Below are 19,797 nucleotides of genomic sequence, written 5' to 3' on the forward strand. Positions count from 1 at the left end.
TAGAGGGTGCAACTTCTGACATGGCTTCACCACCACGGGAACAAAAACCACAGCATTTCACATATAAAGTGGGCATGCCAGAAGTTTTTACACCCATAAATAACTTGCACTGCACACTGAAATGTTAGTCAAGATACATACTGTGTTTCCTAACCAAAAGTAAAATCAGATGATACAAATACTACACCCTCAAACACTACTAAATTACCACATCAAACACCAAAATCATAAACAGCTGAAATTTTTGTGAAGAAATTTATGGCTATGGTCCTTGATCTGATGTATATATTTTTATTTCAATACATGGCAGTAGAGACATGCCAGGCCTTCACATTTTTGAACACTTCAAAAAACACAAAAAGATGGAAGCTTGCCCCTAAAAATTTACTGTCTTAAGAGAGACTTGCCAAAACCGAAACCAGACACGCAAACAAAAATGCTCTCAAAGAACGTGCAAGGATGATCCCTAATTCTCTGTTAATGAATACTTCAGATTATTTTTCCACTCAGAAAGAAGGTTAAAAAGAAAAGACTCCTGCTGCCATTTCGTTCTGTACACTTGATGTTTCTAAGTATATTTAGAATGGCTTTTAATGTTTTCCTCTACATGCTTTCTTGAAAGCAGACTGCTAAAATGCAATCAAGTTGAGATTTTGCCCAGTGCAAATCGAGTAAGTGGACACCATCAGCTGATCAGTGCAGAACAGTTACTCTATCCAGGTGGGTTTTTTGATTCAGTAACTTTCTGTAGCATTAAAAAAAAAAAAAAAAAATCACAATTTTAATTTTTTCCTATGCTTGCAGTCTTCCATGGGGACAGTGTGCAAATAAAGATTGAAAAGACATTTAAGAAAGTGGAGCTTTTTCCAGGCTAAGATCAATTCCTTCATGATCCATTTTGCAGTTGCTCTACACAACACTGTTTTAAATGCCAAGCTTGCATCTGAATTGAGGAACAACCTTCAGTAAACTCCTCTCACCCTCCAGAAGAGGTGTGAAAGGAAAACTAAATCTTGAAGTCTCAGGTTGTTCAAAGGCACCCATAAACCATCTGTGTCAAACACCAAAGCGTATCAACTGAAAAAAGCATGGACACAGATTCTATTCTGCACAAGGAAGTAAAAGTATGCATTTTGTATTCCACTGTTGTTTAAGCTATTCATTGCCAGCTAAGTTGAATTTACATGCTCTCTGCTTTACTTCATGCCAAGTATTTCAACAAGTTATAAAAGAGAATTGGAAGGAAAATGTTTCAAAAGTTTGGATCATACCAAAAAGGTTACTATGGCTTCTCTACTACATAGTAGGAAACCTAAAGGAAGAGTAACATCTGTTTAGTTTAGGAGTTCAGTGTGCACTGATGGCAGAGGAATTGGAATAAGATCCCAGGACAGAAGTTTCTGCAATCAGAAACTGATTTGGGGTAAGGGTACTTCTCTGGTTTCTGGCAAATGCTGTTAAGTATTACTTCCATCTGCATTTTATTTTTGTTTTCATGACTGTACAAATCTTTTAGCAGAATAAAAACATATCCTATAAACAGATGAATGCCTTAAGATACTTTAGGAAAGGAAAAGCTATCAGTAAATAATTTTGTCAATACCTTATCCAGAGGAACATGTTTCACTAAACCGCTGACAACAGTCCTTGGGCTTGCTTCACCAACATCCACTTGTTCAACATACAGAGTGTCTGCATCTGGATGCTTTTCAGCACTAATAATGCAGCCAACACGAAGATCCAGACGAGAAACATCTACAGGTTTCGCATCGCCACTTCCAGCAGCTGGCTGCTGTTTCTTCTCCTTCTTTTCACCTATTAGAGAACATTTTGTTCCATGAAATAAACATTTAAAAAAGCACAACTAACGTATATGACTACTGCAAGGGAAAAGTGAGCTACAGTCTCAGAAATAAGCATAAATTCTGTGCAAAACACAAAAGAATAAAGACTTAGCACCTCTGTTACCAGTTTCCAGTGGTGAATTATCATTCACACTTCCATTTATGTCATTACCTAAACTTATTACCACCTTCTGTTTGCAAAGTCACCCTGAATTTAAGTGTAGCTGATGTGTGACACACATACTCTGACAAAGGCCACATGAATTACCTGATCATCCCTTTCAAATAATTAGCAATTACCAGTAAGCCTTGCCATGGTGTTTCAGCAGCAAAAGGAAACTTGAGAATCACAGTCCAAAGGGTTATCAGTGCTTATCAGCATGGTACACAGCCATGAGCTGTGAGGTCACTGCAGCTGCACTGTTCCAGCTGCAATGCAACAATTCAAGATCATATTAGCCAAAATTCTGCACTTCCCAAACACAAGAGTGCATGAAAATGCTTATGGCTTGTGAGATTCCCCTGGTGTGGTGTCTTTACCCCATGATCATCACACAAAAGACTGTGTAGTATAAAACAACAGTGAAGCAAAACTCCCCATACTCAGCTGCTTATATAAATCATGGAATCATAAAATATGTAATATTCCTTTCAAGATGAGCAAGTTACATGCAGTTTATAGATAAGACTGTGCTGTTTTGGAGACATTAAAGACTTGTTTAACAGCTATAATCTCTGGGAGATTAAAAAAATCTAAGATGTGCTTACCTTAAATAAGCATATTCTGTTATTCTTTCATCCAAGATAACTTACATATTAATGTAAACTAAACTCCCTTCTTAATGGAGCAAAAAAGGTAAAGTGGACACAATGTGCAATTTGATTTCATTCGTAATTCTTCTAGTACAGGCATGAAATTAAATGATACATTCAATAATAAAAAGGCAATTTTTTAATATAAGCAACAGCTCTTCAAAAATACTTGCTCATCTATGATGAAAAGCTCTAGTGATTTGGGTTTTTAATGTAATTGACAATTTGATTAGTAAAATCAGTCGTATATACAATAATATAAGAGACACTGGATAAAAATCCCAATCAAAATAGCTAACATATAATACCTAAGATCATTTCAAAGACCTGCTAAGTTTATCCTTGGTATAATTCCACACTGTTCTCCATGACATTCCTCTACAAGAGAAATGAAACCTTTCCTCAAAAGAGAACACAGCAAACGTGTATACGGTGTATATACATATAGATACATAAAAAATATCCATTTCAATGCCACAGGCTAAGGAAAAAAATGCACTCCTCTGGCCAGTGTCAGAGTCAGTCCAGAATCCATATACAGAGAAATCATACAGATAAGATTTGCAAGAAGCAGAACAAAGAAGATGAAAATAACCAGAAAGGAAAGAGATGACATAGGTGACAGAAAGCAAAGGGATTTGAGATAGTCCATAATTTCATTAATTTCTAGACTTAAAAACCAATTTTACGTATTGGTTACTTCAACTGTTAAATGCAATAACTACAACAGATGCTGAACTCCACAGAAAAGGGCCTGTGCAGGACTACTATTTAATGTTTGTGCTATATTTCAGCATAAGACAAAAGTCTAACACTGCTTTCCATATGAGATGAGCTGAGTTGGTCAAAGCATCATCAACACCAAATTCGTGGGTTCAACCCCTGTTTGGGCCATTCCCTTACAAGGTGGACTTGATAATGCTTGTGGGTCCATTTCAACTCAGAATATTCTGTGATCTGTGTTTGTCTGACTGAACTTAAGCTACTTGTATTGTACTTTCCCTCATCATATATAGAAAGTTTTATTTTTCCTTACTAACTGAATGTTTGCTCTGTAGCTGCTGAATACTTGAGGGAAAAATTTAATTGCCTGCTATGACATGTGGCCTCTGCTTTTGTATTTACAGCTCTGTGGAATATTAAGGTGTCAAAGGCTGAAATACATTAAAAAATATAAAATAGCTTATAAGTAGCTGTACAACTCACCAGGAATAAAAGAGACTGTGCACTATCATAATATCCAAATTCTGCACACCTGTACAAATCTAATCATAGCAAATTAATAATAATCTGCATAACAGAATGATTGCAAAACATAGTAAGTTACAAGATACACTTGCACAGAAGTACAGGTGTCCAACAGACATGCCTTGTTTTTTGTTGGTGGTGTTTTTTTAAATGAGGAAGTGCAGTCACATTAAACAGAATTTGGCATGTATCCCATGCAATGAAGACTGTAGCTTACCTGACAACCATCATTAGCTTCAAGTATTTTCAAGATTTAAGAGCTAGCATGACTCTTCCTACTGTAGCTGTATGAAAGCTTTTTTTTATCAAAATCGTGCAAAAGCACTTGCATAAATTAAATACCTCAACTGCCTATCAGAGATAAGAAAAGTACCTTTTTTCTCTACTTTTTCTTTCTTTTTCTTTTCTTCATCTTCACCTTTAATTTGATCTTTGGAACCAGAAGATGCTGTAACTGCTGTAGGTTGTGGAACATTCTCTGAAAACGAAGCTGTAGAAAGGGTTGTACCAGTAGGAACTGCAACCTGCTTTACTAAAATCAAAACCACAAAAGTTAGGGGCAGCACCAGAACTTGGAACACTGACATTTCTAAATGTACAACATAGATGAAAAAGCAGAGAAGACTGAAAATTTTGCTTAATATACTAAAGCACAACCGCTGAGTAGCGGACCACATTACAAAACACATTTCAGAACTTAATCTATATATGGTTATTATGATCAATAAAAACAAAGTGTTCGATTACACATTTTTATATGCGAAAAAGTCCTAAATACAAGAAAATATATAAGCAAACAACATCCCTTTTTGTAGCTGATTTCAACATCTAGTTATTTTTTTTTACCAATTCCCTATTTCCCATTTGTTTAGTTTCAGTTTATAGCTACTAGCTCTTGTCATACTGGAGACTATTCCATAAATGAGTTACGCACAAAAGCATTTTTACAGCATATTCAGTTCATCCATCAACTCTTATGATTAACTTTAGAAACTGAGCCTGAATAAAACAAAATTACCTGCAGCTCTAATGTGATCTGCTGATTTCTCTTTTCCCTAAATTCTCCACATTATCTTTAACAGCTCTTTTTAAACTGCTGATACAGTTTAATTCTGTAATTCTGTAATTCAGTTTAATACAGTAATTCTGGAGATTGCACTATCAGTCTCACCAGACAGAAGTGTAAGAAGCACCTCTCTTCTACATTCTGCTCTTCAAGAATCTCATTAAGGCTTTAAACCCAATAATTGTACAGGGTAAGCATCATCAGGGCACTAGGCACTACCATCAAGGTTCCCTTTCCCAAGCAAGGTTAGATGAGAGGATCTTTTCAAGTTCCTTTCAATCCTTTCAATGTTTTATCATTAACAACTGATACATACCTCTGGTGTCACCATGACAGAATTCTGGTGTCACCATGTCAGAATTCTCTATTCAGAATACATAAACTGAATACATGCTTTGTTTTTCATTTCAGATATCTAACTCTCCTGAAGAACTGCACTTTGTTAGTTGATGCCTGTCCTCTTCAACACACAAGTGATTTGCACAAATTATATTCTTATAAACAGCTTTCTAAAATAACTTGAATATGAAATTTGTTGCACCAAAACCACTTGCTTGCTAGCTGAGGAAAGTCTTTGTTTCTCAGGTTTTGAAAAAACATCTTGTGATATTTTTGATCTTCCATGTCCATCTAAGTTCTGTGCTTAACTACTTAGTCCCTTCAGATCTAACAAACATCTACTCCCTTCAAAAGAAAAGATCTGAATTTAGTCCTACTACCACTTAGATGAACTAGCTAACTAAAGGAAGATGCACACCAAGTATTTCCTCTGCCATCTTGGACCAATATACCTTCAGACCTTTCCAAGCACAATAGATTCTGTGAAATATCCCACACTTGTCAAGAACTGCTGCAGACTAAAAGACAACAGAGAAATATAAGTAATGGTTTGGTTTAGTACATGAAAAGGCTTTATTGGTGTCCAAAGGAGAAAAATAATTCTCTGTATTCACAGGTTAATCTTTTTGAAGCCTGAACGTGCTTTTACACCAGTTAAACATTCAGTGAAGTTAAATGCCAGCATCCAGATACACTGGATACTATCTTAAACACTTTAGAATTCTGATAGCATGGGTTAATAGCAATAACTGTTGAGGGCAGAAAAGGACTTTTTGGCAATAATTTTAAAAGACAACACAGTGTATCTGAAACACTTCAGTTTTGGGGTTTTTTTCTTATTTCCTTTTTTTTACTATGAAGTATATAATGATGGTATAAACAGAATAGAACTACATAGAAGAGTGGAAAGAAAGAGTAAGTCCAATGGAAGGCTGGTCTAAAGCACAGAATCATAAATTCAGAACACATTGTTTATAAATTTACATAACCACAGCTTTCCTAGTAAGTCCCTGACCATCTGTACTTTGCACCATGGCTTGATCTTTCCATAGTGATTTTCCAGTCATGCTAGATTAAAGCAAGAAGAGTTAGACACGTAGCAACTTCTACAGAATTACAAGGAGTCATTGTCATCAGTGAGGTTCATGGCCTATTATGCAAGGCACTGAACAAAAAAATACAAAGAACTAGTTCCATGTCTGATTAAGTTTAGTACATAGATCTGTCAGACCAGCAGCTTATTAAAATGTTGGAATCAAGTAATTCTTAATAAGCATGGAATCAGGGAAAATCCAGAATTTGTAAGAAGTACCACAGAGTCACATGCAGAACAATAAAACTCAAGAAGAATTAAGATAGTTTTGTGCTAACTACATCAATTTGTATGACAGTAGCACTTTTTTTCCCCACCTCCATTTCGAATTTCAGCCTCAATCAACTCCTGTTTCAACCCTTCAATTTCTTTCTTCAGTTTAGCATTTTCTACACGGAGCTTCTTCTCTTCTCGGAGAGATGCTTGCAAGACTAGAATTGACACATTAAAAAAAAAACCAACAGGTTTCAGTAACTAGCATTCGTCACTATGGACACAAAGGTATGTTTTTAAAGAAAAGTGAAACATGGTGAGCCAAACAGCACAAAAGTGAAAAATTTCAAGGAGTATATAATCAGAAATACTTAGGAATTATTTTCTTTGTTGTTGAAATAGACGTTTTTACAATAGTTATATAATCAAATTGCCTCTCAATATACTATCTTCTCAGTCCCCTAAACAGAATCACAAGAAAAAACTCGGAGAAACCTACAGAAAAACCTTGATGATGTTTATAATAGAGAGCATCTTTGTTCACTGATACAGCTGAATACAAAATATCAAAATTGAAGCTATGACACTCTTGAGAGAATGCCATGGTTGTGAAAAATCAGTACTAAATTCAGGATAAGGCATAGTCTCGTATTCTTTCCAACTCTTTTTCTCTCTTCATATGGAATCATGTTCTATCAAATTTCCATAATTTGTGTTTTAATTCTTCCTCATCCATACCTCTTCTATTTCAGAATAAGCAGCTTCAAAAAAACCCAAACCAAACGAGAACAAAACCCCCACAGCCCACATGACACTCAAGTGGGGCTACGATTGCAAGGTTTATCTTGGAGAACTTGAAACGCTTTAAAGGCTGACACACCAAATATTCTCATTTTCTCCTATGTGCATTTACTGTTAACCATCTGGTTAATAGGTTTAGCATAAGATAGATGAATCCTTACTGGCTTTTTCCTTGAGCAGGGCAAGTTGCTGCTTGAGGTACTCAATAACTTGATCGGCCTCAGCACCCTTCTGCTCCAGTCTGCTCAGCACTGCATTGTTGGCTGCCATCTTTACCAAAAAACGGGATAAAAACCTAGATAAAGAACAGGCTAAAATTAATGACTTCTTAAAGTAATAACATTATTATCTCTTACCATGTCAAGCAGTTCTCAAATCAGTTGCTGAACAAAGAAATCTGCTAAGTGAAAAGTTGGGCTCCTACCTCCTAATGCAAAGTCCAAGCAAAAAGCAATGTTAAACAGAATCTGATGTTTGATAGCTGCTTTCAAGTGTTTTGAAAGAAAAGCTATTTTTCTTCCCAGCAGAAAATGTGTTCTTCCTTCATGAAACAGGGAAAAGGTGGGGGGGCAGCGGGGGTGGGGGGGGGGGGGGGGAATGTGGAATGAAATAAAAGGGGAAAGATTGGACAGGAAAACACTGTATCCTGGGCTTAACTAAGAAAAATTAAGTGTATATCAAATTTTATTGAGACTAAGAAAATGGAATCATGCCACAAAAATTTCCAAATGTTTCCAATAAATTCATTCAGAATATACTGAATACTTCAGACATTGTGCTTGTACATATATTAAGACTTCACTGTTTTAATAGTCATAATTCATAAGTACTTTTACTTATCTCAGATAAAAACAACTTTTATTAGAGGTTTAAACTTCAGAGCTATTTTAGCACCAATTTTGACTATTTTATTTTGCACCCACTGAAATGGAAGGGCCAGCACACAGATAACAAAGAAGCAGGGAACACAAAAGTTCAGCAAAGAGCAGAAATAAATGCTGTCTAACCTTTTATGGTATTCACCATTTACTAATGTTTCACAAATGTTCCAGAATGTAGTTATGCCTTGTGTACAGCCTTTATTTTTTGAAAGCTACCAAATCTGGCCTACCTTCCTTCTCAGGAACATTTGTGTCTAAACACAAGAGCTCAAATAATGGCAACAGAATGATGAAAAACAGTTACAATCACTCATATCTGCAGCAGAGAGTGCTTTTTCCCTCCCACTCAGTATATAAATGAGAAAAGAATCTGTACTAACAGCTGCCTCTTCTGTAAATCAAGAAAACTGGTTACAGGTGGGAAGAAAAGATCTTTACAAGCAATGGTGATCTAATTCCTGTGAGGTGATTCAATTCCTGTAAATTTGTCCATGAACTGCAACAAATGAAAGAATTGGTAAGAAAATGGCAATCCAGGCACATGTATTGGCTCCTCAACTTCATCAAAACACAGAAATGTCTTTTCTCATATCAAATTGGCAGATAACTTCCTATTTTTATTCCAAGACTATTTTAACACTATGATCTAAATCTGGTTTTAACATACAAATATTCCCTATTGGGATATGCAACAAAAGTCACGCTGAAGAAAAAAGAGATTAGGAATAACTGAAAGGTGAACAGCTACAATCACACTCATGCCAGGGCTAACATATTGTCTCTGCTGCACTCTAAAAATCGACACATGTTTTAGATCTGATCTTACATTATAAATAACTCAAATGTCCACAGGAATATATTTAAATTTTAAAAAATAACAGTAAAAACCCCAGAAAACTAACTACAATTATTCTGGAATAGGGTATTTAAAAGGCATAGTGTATTTAAAAGTTCCCAGAGTAAAATTCACAAAGCCAGAGAGGGGTGTAATAGACAGATGATGCATGGGGTATCTTGAAATGTGATGCAGGAACCAAAATCCTGCCTTCTTTGCAATGCAGTACAAACAAAGTCTGTTCTACACACACTGTTTCACTTAAAGATGTGAGAGTATTATGGCTATCACACCTTCCACTCATCCACAACAGATTTTTCTTTTAAAAGAAAGAAACTCTCCTGGAGCAAAGAGCAGAAAAATCTCTCCAGAACAACTAAATTAATTTTTGTATTCAAATTAATGTCTGCTAACAAGAAAATAATTTTGTTTTCATGGGCAGACTGAAAACAGAGAGTTTCAAAAAGGAAACCAGTGATTCCAATAAGCTCCTAATTGAGATGTCAAATGGAAACAGACATAAAACTATTATGGCACAACACAGCATAATACAAAGCCTAGGATATTACAGTCTGCATACCAGTAAGATTTCTTGCAAGCTACAAATTCTCCCAGGGGAACACAATACTAACAGAGGAAACCTTTCCAACAACAACAAAAATGCTACTAAAACTTCAAAGTGAATAGAACTGGTACATTTTATAGATTTTGGCCAAGTTGGCTAATGAACTGAAGATCTGGAAATGAAGTTACATGATTAAAATTTTCCCACTTGTCAAATAAATTTCTGTAAAGCCAGTATTGTAACAATAACACAAAGGAATAGGTATTTCCGATGCTAATATGGAAAGGCAACAGGCTGAGATGAACTGCTGCAGAAACAAGCACAGGAACCCATAGAGCAGAGTGATAAAACTGTATCCAAAAAGGGCACATGAAGGAAAAAAAGTAAGATCCATCCTTTATTATAGAACACAAAACACACTAAAAATATGGGAACTGCAACAATCAAAAGTTACACTCAATTTTCTTTTTTTCTTTTTCCACCTTTACTCTATTTTCTTTGCCTTCCGCTATCTTATCACCCTAACCCAAAAAAAAAAATCCTACAACAACCAACCCTTATTGGTGATACACAAACTAAAAATTAGAAAGAAAACCAGAAATAATATAGCTTAAAAACCAGATCACAGCTTACTGCAGATATATTCTGACCTTCTTAGGAAAAAATGTCCCTAAGAGCAACTGAAAGTAAAGTCACTTCATCCAATCGTGCCTAATGAGCTCCTTTCCCCTGCTTTGAAAAACAGGTATGGTGTATTTACATTCAGACTTTCTGGAAAAGTCCTTAAGTTACCTGCTTGCTTAGCCAAGGGAAACTGGTTTATCTCAGACCTCTGGGGACTGCTGTGTTATTTGCAAGACACTCACGACCACTCCAAAACCCACTTGCTCCACTCGGTGGAACTCAATCTTGAAATGAAGGGCTCAAGCTGTACAGCTATTCATTACACTGCACATCAACACATGAGAGCTGTTTCATTTCTCATCATTCTACCTGCTGATTAAGAGAGTTGCCCACGTTTTTTTTTAACTGAAAGCACTGCCTGATGCCATCTTCTAAGTAGCTGCAGTTTCCTTGCAGGAGAAAACAGGCACTATCTTACTTTGCTGCTCAAAAACAAGTAGTGTGAAAGTGTCCCCAAAGTGGCAAACTCTCTACAACAAATCAAGACCTCTCATATAAGTACAAATTATCCCCAAATTTTAACATGTTTTACAAATACTTTATCAACATTGGCCTCAACTTTAAAATATATCCGAATCAAAATCTGAACACACAAAAGAGGCTAAAAATGTAAATCTGGTTGTACTTTTCAATGCTGTTGATTGTTAAAAAAAAAAAAAAAAAGAAAAAGCCAAAATCTCCATAAAATTAATGTCAAAATTTAAAACTTAAAACTCTAAAAATTAGTTTTGGAATCTATCCATAGTCCAAACATAGAACCAATTACTTTCCACTATTGGAAAAGCAACCACTAAACAGAAAAAAAAACAAAACAAAACCACAAACAAACAAGCAAAATAAAAAGCAACACCTGAAACTGGAAAAAAATTGATTGCTACAGCCTAAAACAATTAGCTCTGAGCATTCATTTTTCCAGCTGGAAGTTTTAAAAAGCTCAGTACTTTGAAGCTCTCAGCTTTTTCTTGCAATGCTTTGCTAATATCAACACAAAAAGATTACAACTGCAGGAGATTTAACCACAAGTGCCTCCTTCTCCTCTCTTCCTCTCCCCCGTACACGTTAATTCCTTCACAGTAAGAGGGTAAACTTTGACAGCCCACCACACCTGGACAGCATTCTCCTCTGCATGGAGCTTTGCTCTCACCCACTGCTGCTCTGTGCTTGCCATGGAGGAATCAAGAATTCCTAGAGCAAAGCTAATTCCATTCACCTTTAACAAAAAGGCCCAGGTGGCATTTTCTGTGAGGCACATGTTTATGCTATGTTAATGAGTGCCAATCGAGATCTAAGATTTTATTTTCTCACAAGAGGAAAAAAAAAGATCTGACATGCTGGCTTTTCAATTGAGATTATCTGTTCAAATCAAACAGAATCAGTGGCACATTCTAAAAGTTATCAACACCACAAAGGTAATTTCTCCAATGCTAACTAAAGTTCAATAATTTAAGCTATATAAAAATACTTAATTCCTCTTCCTAAGCTTTTAGTCTTAAATCCTAAGGAGATGTCAAATTAAACTCTTTTTCTTCCTTTGATGAATTGTGGCCAATTTGTATAGCAAAGTATGCTACTCTCTGTAAAAAGACCAAGTACCATCACTTTGTTTCTACAAGAAGTGTTTTCAAAGCCTCCTATCTGAGCATCTTTTCTGAGTATGGTCCTTTCTGGCACACAATCTTACAAAAACCCATAAACATAACAGAATGTGCCAGCTGTTTGCCAGACTCTGCTTTCCTGTGCTTTGCACTTCTATGAACTGTGAGGATACAGTGAACCAGATTTGAGAATCTCACATCACACCGTTTTATTCTGCAAGGTAAGGAGCAACAGTTAGCAGATCAAAACAGAAGAAAGCAGACTAGAAGTATGTTTTCTTTGGCTGAACCAAAGTATCACTGCAACTAGGCAACTGTTGTAACTCATCCCATATTTTCTCATCTTGGAGAACTGAGACCCACACTTTATAAATCAATTCTTTCTTAAAGGTTCCTTCTAACTTCTGATAAAATATTCTAGGCCTGATGCTGTCAGCACCTTTTGCTAAGATTTAGAATACCTGATTTGATGAGTTCATATTTTTGGAAGAAAAACTTAAGACAGTTTTTAGTTCTCAAATCTCTGAAAATTTAAGCTATATAAAAAAATCCAAGCCAAAACACAAGAGAGCTACAACTAATTAGTTCTGAGATCAAATCTTAGTTTTGACTTGATCATCCTCAAACTCCACTCTAAGTAATGCAAAGAAAATCAGCAGCAATGGCCTGAAACACTTTGCTACAAATTTTCAGTTAAACAGTTCTGTTGCTAGGACATTTTGGAAATCAGGTACATTTAGTAAGTTTCATCACTACCACAAAAAAATTGATATTTCACTAGCTTTATACCTGTTATATGTTGTAAAACACAATCATGCTCTTATACAGATATATCCCTTCTCAGGAAATGAAGTTCCAAAAGATCATGTGATTCCACCCTTAATAGACAGAAAACAATCATATTTACATCTTGGAAATGTAGATTTTCCACAGTTTTATGTGTGGAAAAATATAATTCCTCAATAAAAAAAAATTCCTCAATTACAAAAAAAAAAAAATCCTCAGTAAAAAAAGTCAAATATAGAGCAATTCACAAACAGTTTCAAAAAAATGTGCCTTTTAAATCCATATACAAATAGGCAAAGTTATCAATAACGACCAATATAATGCTGAGAAAGAAAAGAATTATAAGTATTAGGTATTTCTGCATTGCATTACTATCATACCCATCATTTACTTGTTATAATGGAGCAAAAAAAAAGACATAGTGCACTAACACTTAAATACCATTTCAAGCACACTTGAGGCATGCACATATCAGTGAAGATTTGACTACCAGCTCAACTCGCTTTCAGAATTAAGTTTATTGTTAGCACTGTAAGGGAAGAATGTATGTTTCCTGAATAGCACAAAGTTCACACATCTCAAAGTACAATCCAAGGCCTTAATCAAATAAATGTGTGTAAGTATTCAAAATGTACATGGTCACCCAGGTCCTTCTCCACATATGGCAAAGGAGACCTATCAAAACATTTTTTGGCAGAACAATGGCAAACACTTGAAAAGCAACAGCAAAATTTAAAAAAAACAACAATAAACAAAACAAAAAACAGCCAAACAAAAAAAAAAGACGCCCAGAAAACATACAAACAAAAATCACTCCCAAAAGAAACAAAAACAACCCACAAAAAATTTTAAAGTCAAGAAATAAATCAACAAAACAAAACTCCTAACCCCAAACCCAAACCACAACTCCACAACTGGTCTGGTTTTGGGGTTTTTTTCCAACATTTGAGCAGTACTGTTAGATTGCAGTATAAAACGTTGAGACCTAGAAATTATCAAATTAATCAACATGGAACCTGATTTTTGACTTGCAGTACTAGACCAGCAGTTCCCTGCCAGGTACTAGAGATATGGGTACTACAAAAGATGAAATGAATTTCTAACTAATACCCTGGTATTTTTCTAAAAACCTTTTTTTTCCTAAATTTTATTAGAAAAATTCTATTTTTCTAAAAAAGGAATGGTCTTTTGAATATGAACAAAATGAAGTTACAGCCTAAAATATTAAGAGGGTGTTACAAAATACATCAGCACAGCTTTAAAGATTCAAAATTGCAGAAAGGCATCAGACCTTGTCATCCTTTCTCCCAGAGTGCGATTGCTTTAACTGGGGCTTTAAACAGTCAAACAACCTGGTTCGTTGGAGTTTTTTTTCATTTAGCTCTTAAATACAATTAATTATGCATTCCCTGTCTATAAGTTTCTGTGGCCAGTATTGAAAGGAATTTGCCAAGTAACAAATTAGTAGGCAAAGCTGCACATTTTTGCTGTATGTTATTTCAACTCACATCTTTGGCACTGAGAAAGTCAGAATAATTGCTTTGCAGATTTTCAAACACCAAAATGTCTAATGCTGTCCATCCAAGTAGGAATGTTAGCTCTGTGGAATGACTTGCTAGCTCTGGAGACTACAGTCCAACCCTTCTGGCTGCCAGATAAATCAGGCTCAATCCCAGCTGCAGACAGGTCCTTTTAGTAGTCCTAAGAGCCTACCCCTCCCAATTTTAAAGGGCTGTAAATAGTAAAAACACAGAAAACTGAACTTTTTCATATTGAAAAACACTGCAGCATGAAAGAGATTTTTTAAACATATGATGGAACATCACACAAAAGGCCCATCCACTGGTACCAATTTTGAGACAACAGAAGTTACTTAGTAATGACTATTTTTAAATGTGAAAACAAGTCTGCCTTGAAAGGGAATGATGCACTGAAGTTACTTGTAAGTCATAGCATTAATGAGACAGGCAAAAATCAGATCTATGAGAAGCAATGAATGAGGAAGTAAGGCATATATTACAACATATAATGAATGAAATTGACTGGCCTAATTTGCATTGAAATTGATGTCTGGGATTGATATGGTAGAGCTCATTAGAAACTCAAGAGTGAGGAGTAAAAGTAATTTTCATTCCATTTCTATGTAAAGACTTTAGTAGATGCCACATTGTATTAATTAACTGCATCATACCGTGACACACTACAGCTGCAACACTCAAGAGGTTAACAGTACTTTCAGCTTTATTCACATTCCTGATGTAAACCTGTGCTAAATGTCAGTTCAGGGAGAAATTCCTAATGCTTGCCTCAGCCCAATCCTGAATCAACTTTGTGTTCTTTCCCACCCCTGAGGAGATACTCCAAGGACTAAACAAAGCAGAGACATGATCACCCTTAAGGAGTTCTGCCCAGGTTAAGACAGCAGTCAAGCATTTGGATGTGGTCTGTAACAAAATTTACACCTTAATTTATTAACCTGAGCAGTCTGCCCGGTAATTGAGCAGCCAAGGATGGCTCACTACACAGCTCAAGGAAAGCAACTGCTTTGAACCACCCGACTGAAGTCTCAGCAGGTTCCACACCCACTGCATCTGCCAGGTCCCTGCAAGTGCCCTGGAGATTCATCTGGCTGTGCTTTGTAGTGCAGGCTGCAGCTTAAGTAGCAGCTCATATGCCAAAACAGTTGGACAGCCTTATGTATTTTTCAACAATGTTTATCTTTCAAATCCCACTGCATTAATATTTTAATAATACTATTCAAAATCTTTCAGTAAATGATCATCATGTGCACAAGAAATTCCCACAATAAATCCCATGATGGAAAAAATGCAACACCCACAACATGCTGCCTCATTTCTTTGACTGTAATCACCGATTGCCAAACACAAAATACATCCAGGTCTTTGGAACAGAAACCTTACATCAAAAACGGACAAGGTTTTTTTGTTCATTTCGTTTTTCTTTCATTTTGTTGGGGTTTTTTGTGGTTATATATAGATATGTGTGCATATACAAATAAATAATATATATATATATTAAAAAGCATTTGCTATTCATGTCTCAAAGTATCCTCATAAAACTTCCCTGACAGGTGATGAACTTTACAATTACCGACACACACATATGTCTATAAATTCAGAAATTTAAGAGGACTCAGCTGCATCTGGACAAGTCTGCAAGGTCAGCATATGTCACAGGAACTCAAAGAATCTGTACTGTGGTTCACCCTCTAGGGTTTTACTGGGAAAGTAAAGTGAAAGCTTTAGATTACTGTTGTAACTACAGAGTAAACTACTCATAAATCAGAGAGAAGAATCAGAACTGCGCTGAAATCTACCTGTTGATGCCAAGTAGAACAGCTTCTTAGGCATTTAACTGATTTCTGTAACTTTATCCTAAAAAAAGCGAACATTAACACTACTTCCTTAATTTAGAGCAAGTACAGCAGTAACAGAAAGGAAATGAAACAAAGAGCTGTTTACACTCTCCCTAAGAGAAGTCTCAGTTGAGAACAAAGATGTATTTTTTGTCAAAAACCCTAGCTGCTAAGAAGAAACTTTAAAAATATCTTTTCCTTAGAAACTTGAAGTTTGAGAATAAGAATGCCATTAAACAATATATTTTATGTCTGCAAAATAAATGGTATTGGTTAGGTAGTTCACAGGAACATTTCAGTTCCCAATGCTCTTAATATCTGAAACCTGGCTGCTAGTTATCTTACATAGTACAAGTGTGTTAAAAAAGAACCTTGACATTTAATACTTTTACATTAATATCAGCTTTTCTACATGTAAAAGGAGTATCTTGTAGTGCAGCTAAAGGAAAACAGGATTTAACCATTCAATTAAAACAAGTGCTCAGGTTAAAAATAACCATTATTTACTCACAAAAGCACTGAGCTGACCCCATGCAGATGTATTTTGAAAGAATCAGTGTCGTCTAACTTCAGACACATTAACAGCTGCTGAGGCAGAACCTTGAGGCATTCTTTATATGGGCTAAATAATACTTGAACAAAAAACTGAAAACGTGCATGTTTGTGTGCACATCTGCATGTAACCAATGCAAGAATAATGGCAAACATCTTTTAATGGGGAGCAACAAAGCTGTCAAACAAAATTTTCAGGGTAAGAGCAGTCCTTGATGAACTTGGAGCCTGCAGCTGCAGCACCTTATATACACAAAAAGAAAAAAAACAAACCCACACAACACAAATAATTGTACTTTCCAATGCTGAATTCACTCACATAATAGGATGATATTTTAATGAAAACCTATAAAGACACTAACTAACCCTGTGCAGAGAAAATAATTTGTTCAGCAGTGGAATGAAAAGTCTAAATGAACTTTTGTAACTAAATTGGGTTGACAAGTAATCCTCAGCAGCCAGAAGCAGTTTCATGTCACTTCAAAACCACGTTCCAGCAGTATCTACCAGGTCTTTGTAGTTGTATGCACTGAGAAGCACTTGGGGTTCACAGCTTTTAAAACTTCCAGGATGAAAATTATTTCTCCTCTTTTAATGCTGATCAGTGCAGCGGGAAATAAAAATTCACAAAAGCAAACAAACTCCCTGTGCACTCATCTTGGATGTTGAGAGGGCTGATGTCAGCTATTAAGACTGATAGTCTCTGACAGAAGAATCCTCCAAGCAGCTTTTGGGGAATAGCCATTTTTCATTTATGGATTCAAACTATAGAAACAAAAGAAGTTTTAAGTTAGCTAAATTCTAATTTTGCTGTGCTCCAAATTCTTCTATTAAAAATCCAATAATTTTTAAGCAATTATTTTCAATTGACATATGTTGGTTTAACGTCTTCAAAAGTGATAATTTGCAGGTAAGTTTTCAGTAAATTGCAAAGGAAAAGAAAAGACCTGTGTGTGCCTAGGTCTTATCATGAGCATTATTTTATAGAAGGTCATTTGGATGTGAAATTACTTACCCACTGGGATGCAGCAGGGGTAACTGAACCCCTAAGAAAGGATTAATTTCCCAGGGGTGCGATTCAGTGTCATGTCCTAGCTGGCAACAGCGACTTCCTCAGTGTGTGACTGTTACCAATTATGAGAGCCCTTGACACAGAAGGTTTCAAACCTTACAGTAGGACTAGCAGATGTGCTCACAGAGGTGAACTCAGGGCCTTGCCTCCAGAGCAGCTGCCAGCAAGCCAAATGCAATGCCTCTCGCATGCCACGCACCAGCTCCTGCACTCCTGGGGGAACAGCAGTCCCCAGCCACCCCCGACAAATGAGCTGCTGAAATGATCTGGCCACTTATCCTGACAGTCTGAAACAAGATGCCACTACAAAGCTGTATATTAAACTGTAACTGAGAAACACTCTGGGATAGAAATCAGATCCAATAGCCATGGATAGTTTCTGAGAGAGGGTCCTGAAGTCACAAACTAAGCTTTACACTATTAATTCATACTGAGCTATGCTGGAAAAGCTCCTGATGAGAAGGAAATGGAAATAGAAGTTTTCATAATAGGCAGTTTTATGCCAAAAGATTGAAGTAAATGACCTCAAGAATACATGTGCTAACTTGAGGCAATTTTTGATGATATTTAATGCATTACCAGCTGCAAGGAATTCAATTTTCTCCTAATCCTGAATAGAATCTCTGTCAGCGTTTAAGAATTCTGAGGAAAGAATGAGTTCTACATGAATTGTGCTTAGCAGATGATGATTAAATACAGTACATGTTGCTTTCTAATAGGAATGCTAGTTTAATCTTCCCTCTCTGCAGTTCTGGAAGTCAAAGAACAGTTTCTAGGCTGTTAATTTATATTAAGTGACATAAGAACCTAAGAACTGAGAGTGGTGAGGCACTGGTTGAGGCTGCCCAGAGATTTGCATCATAAGCAACTGTTTCCTAGAAAGAACAGCAATCTGGCACACTGAACTTTGTAATCGAGACTGACAGCAATTGCCATGCCTAAAACCACTTATAACTGCCCAGAAATTTCTAACACTACTGAACTTAAAAGCATTTGCTAGAAGCACAGAGCATACTCAGGCAAGAAACTTTTCCTATTTAAATGTAAACACAGATGTTTGGAAAGTTTAGGAATACTCAAATGGACATGGTGACAATCTCAACACATTTGGAGCCATCATGCTACCCAAGCAAACTAGCACATTTTTATTATGCTCAAAAAATCACTTTCTCTTGTTTCATCTATCAAATCTTTTCAACTGACTGTAACCACAGGGGCTGTATTTTCAGGAGGAAAATACATGCTTGCAGTGGACTTCACTTGTAGTGGACTTTACCATTAGAAAACTCTATGGCCCAAAAGGCATAAAGGCAACCAACAAGTCAATCAATTAACACAACACTACATCACAAAAACTACACAGAACAAATCCTCACCTGGGAGTCTATTACCCTGCCACACCTGTCTGCTCCAGTTTAAAGAAAAAAAAAGTTCAAACTTCTAATTTCTCTAGAACTCAAGTCTGAGTGCCATAGGATGGAATAAGGGAGAAGCAAGTCAGGAAAGGCCTGACCAGCCACAATTTTTCATAGGTAAACTGCCTCAGCTGCTCAAGAGGCTGCCCAAGCAATACTCACATTGAACTCATACATACTCAAGACCCCCTACAACTGGCACAGAGATTTGCCTTTGTTCAGATTCCCCTTTCCTGTCTCTCAACTTTTTCAAGACACTTCAAAGAAGATCAAAAAGCTTGAAAGAAGTGCAGTTGTTTAGTCTACAGAAGAGAAGATAAATGGGAGACCCGGTCTTGTTCTTCAAAGACAAAGCAAGTTGGTACGAGAATGGGACTAAACTGTTCACCAGGTCTGATGCAGACATGAAAAAGAAAGCAAGATTTAAGTTTTGGAAAACTTTCAAGTAAGAGTAATAGACTGAACAGGCTGCCTTTGGAGGCTGTGCAATATCCATCACTGGAAGGTTTTAAAAACAGGCCAGGCAAACATCTGTCAGAAGTGATTAAGTTACAGTAGATGAGAAGATCTTTTGCTCCTCTTCTGCTAAGGTCCTTTTGTTACACCCAGTATTACAAAC

General features: G+C 36.3%; 1 protein-coding gene across 1 annotated transcript in view; it reads right to left on the reverse strand.

Moving 5' to 3' along the window:
- Positions 1-19,797, reverse strand: part of AIMP1 (aminoacyl tRNA synthetase complex interacting multifunctional protein 1) — a 31,388-nt gene that overhangs the window by 8,126 nt on the left and 3,465 nt on the right. The window contains exons 2-5 of the mRNA XM_059471371.1: positions 7,579-7,712; positions 6,721-6,834; positions 4,279-4,437; positions 1,604-1,815 (exon numbers count right to left, since the gene is read on the reverse strand). Coding sequence (XP_059327354.1) covers positions 1,604-1,815; positions 4,279-4,437; positions 6,721-6,834; positions 7,579-7,712 — 619 coding nt within the window. The remainder of the gene's footprint in view (positions 1-1,603; positions 1,816-4,278; positions 4,438-6,720; positions 6,835-7,578; positions 7,713-19,797) is intronic.

Source organism: Ammospiza nelsoni, chromosome 4, assembly GCF_027579445.1.
Source record: "Ammospiza nelsoni isolate bAmmNel1 chromosome 4, bAmmNel1.pri, whole genome shotgun sequence".
Lineage (NCBI taxonomy): Eukaryota > Metazoa > Chordata > Aves > Passeriformes > Passerellidae > Ammospiza > Ammospiza nelsoni.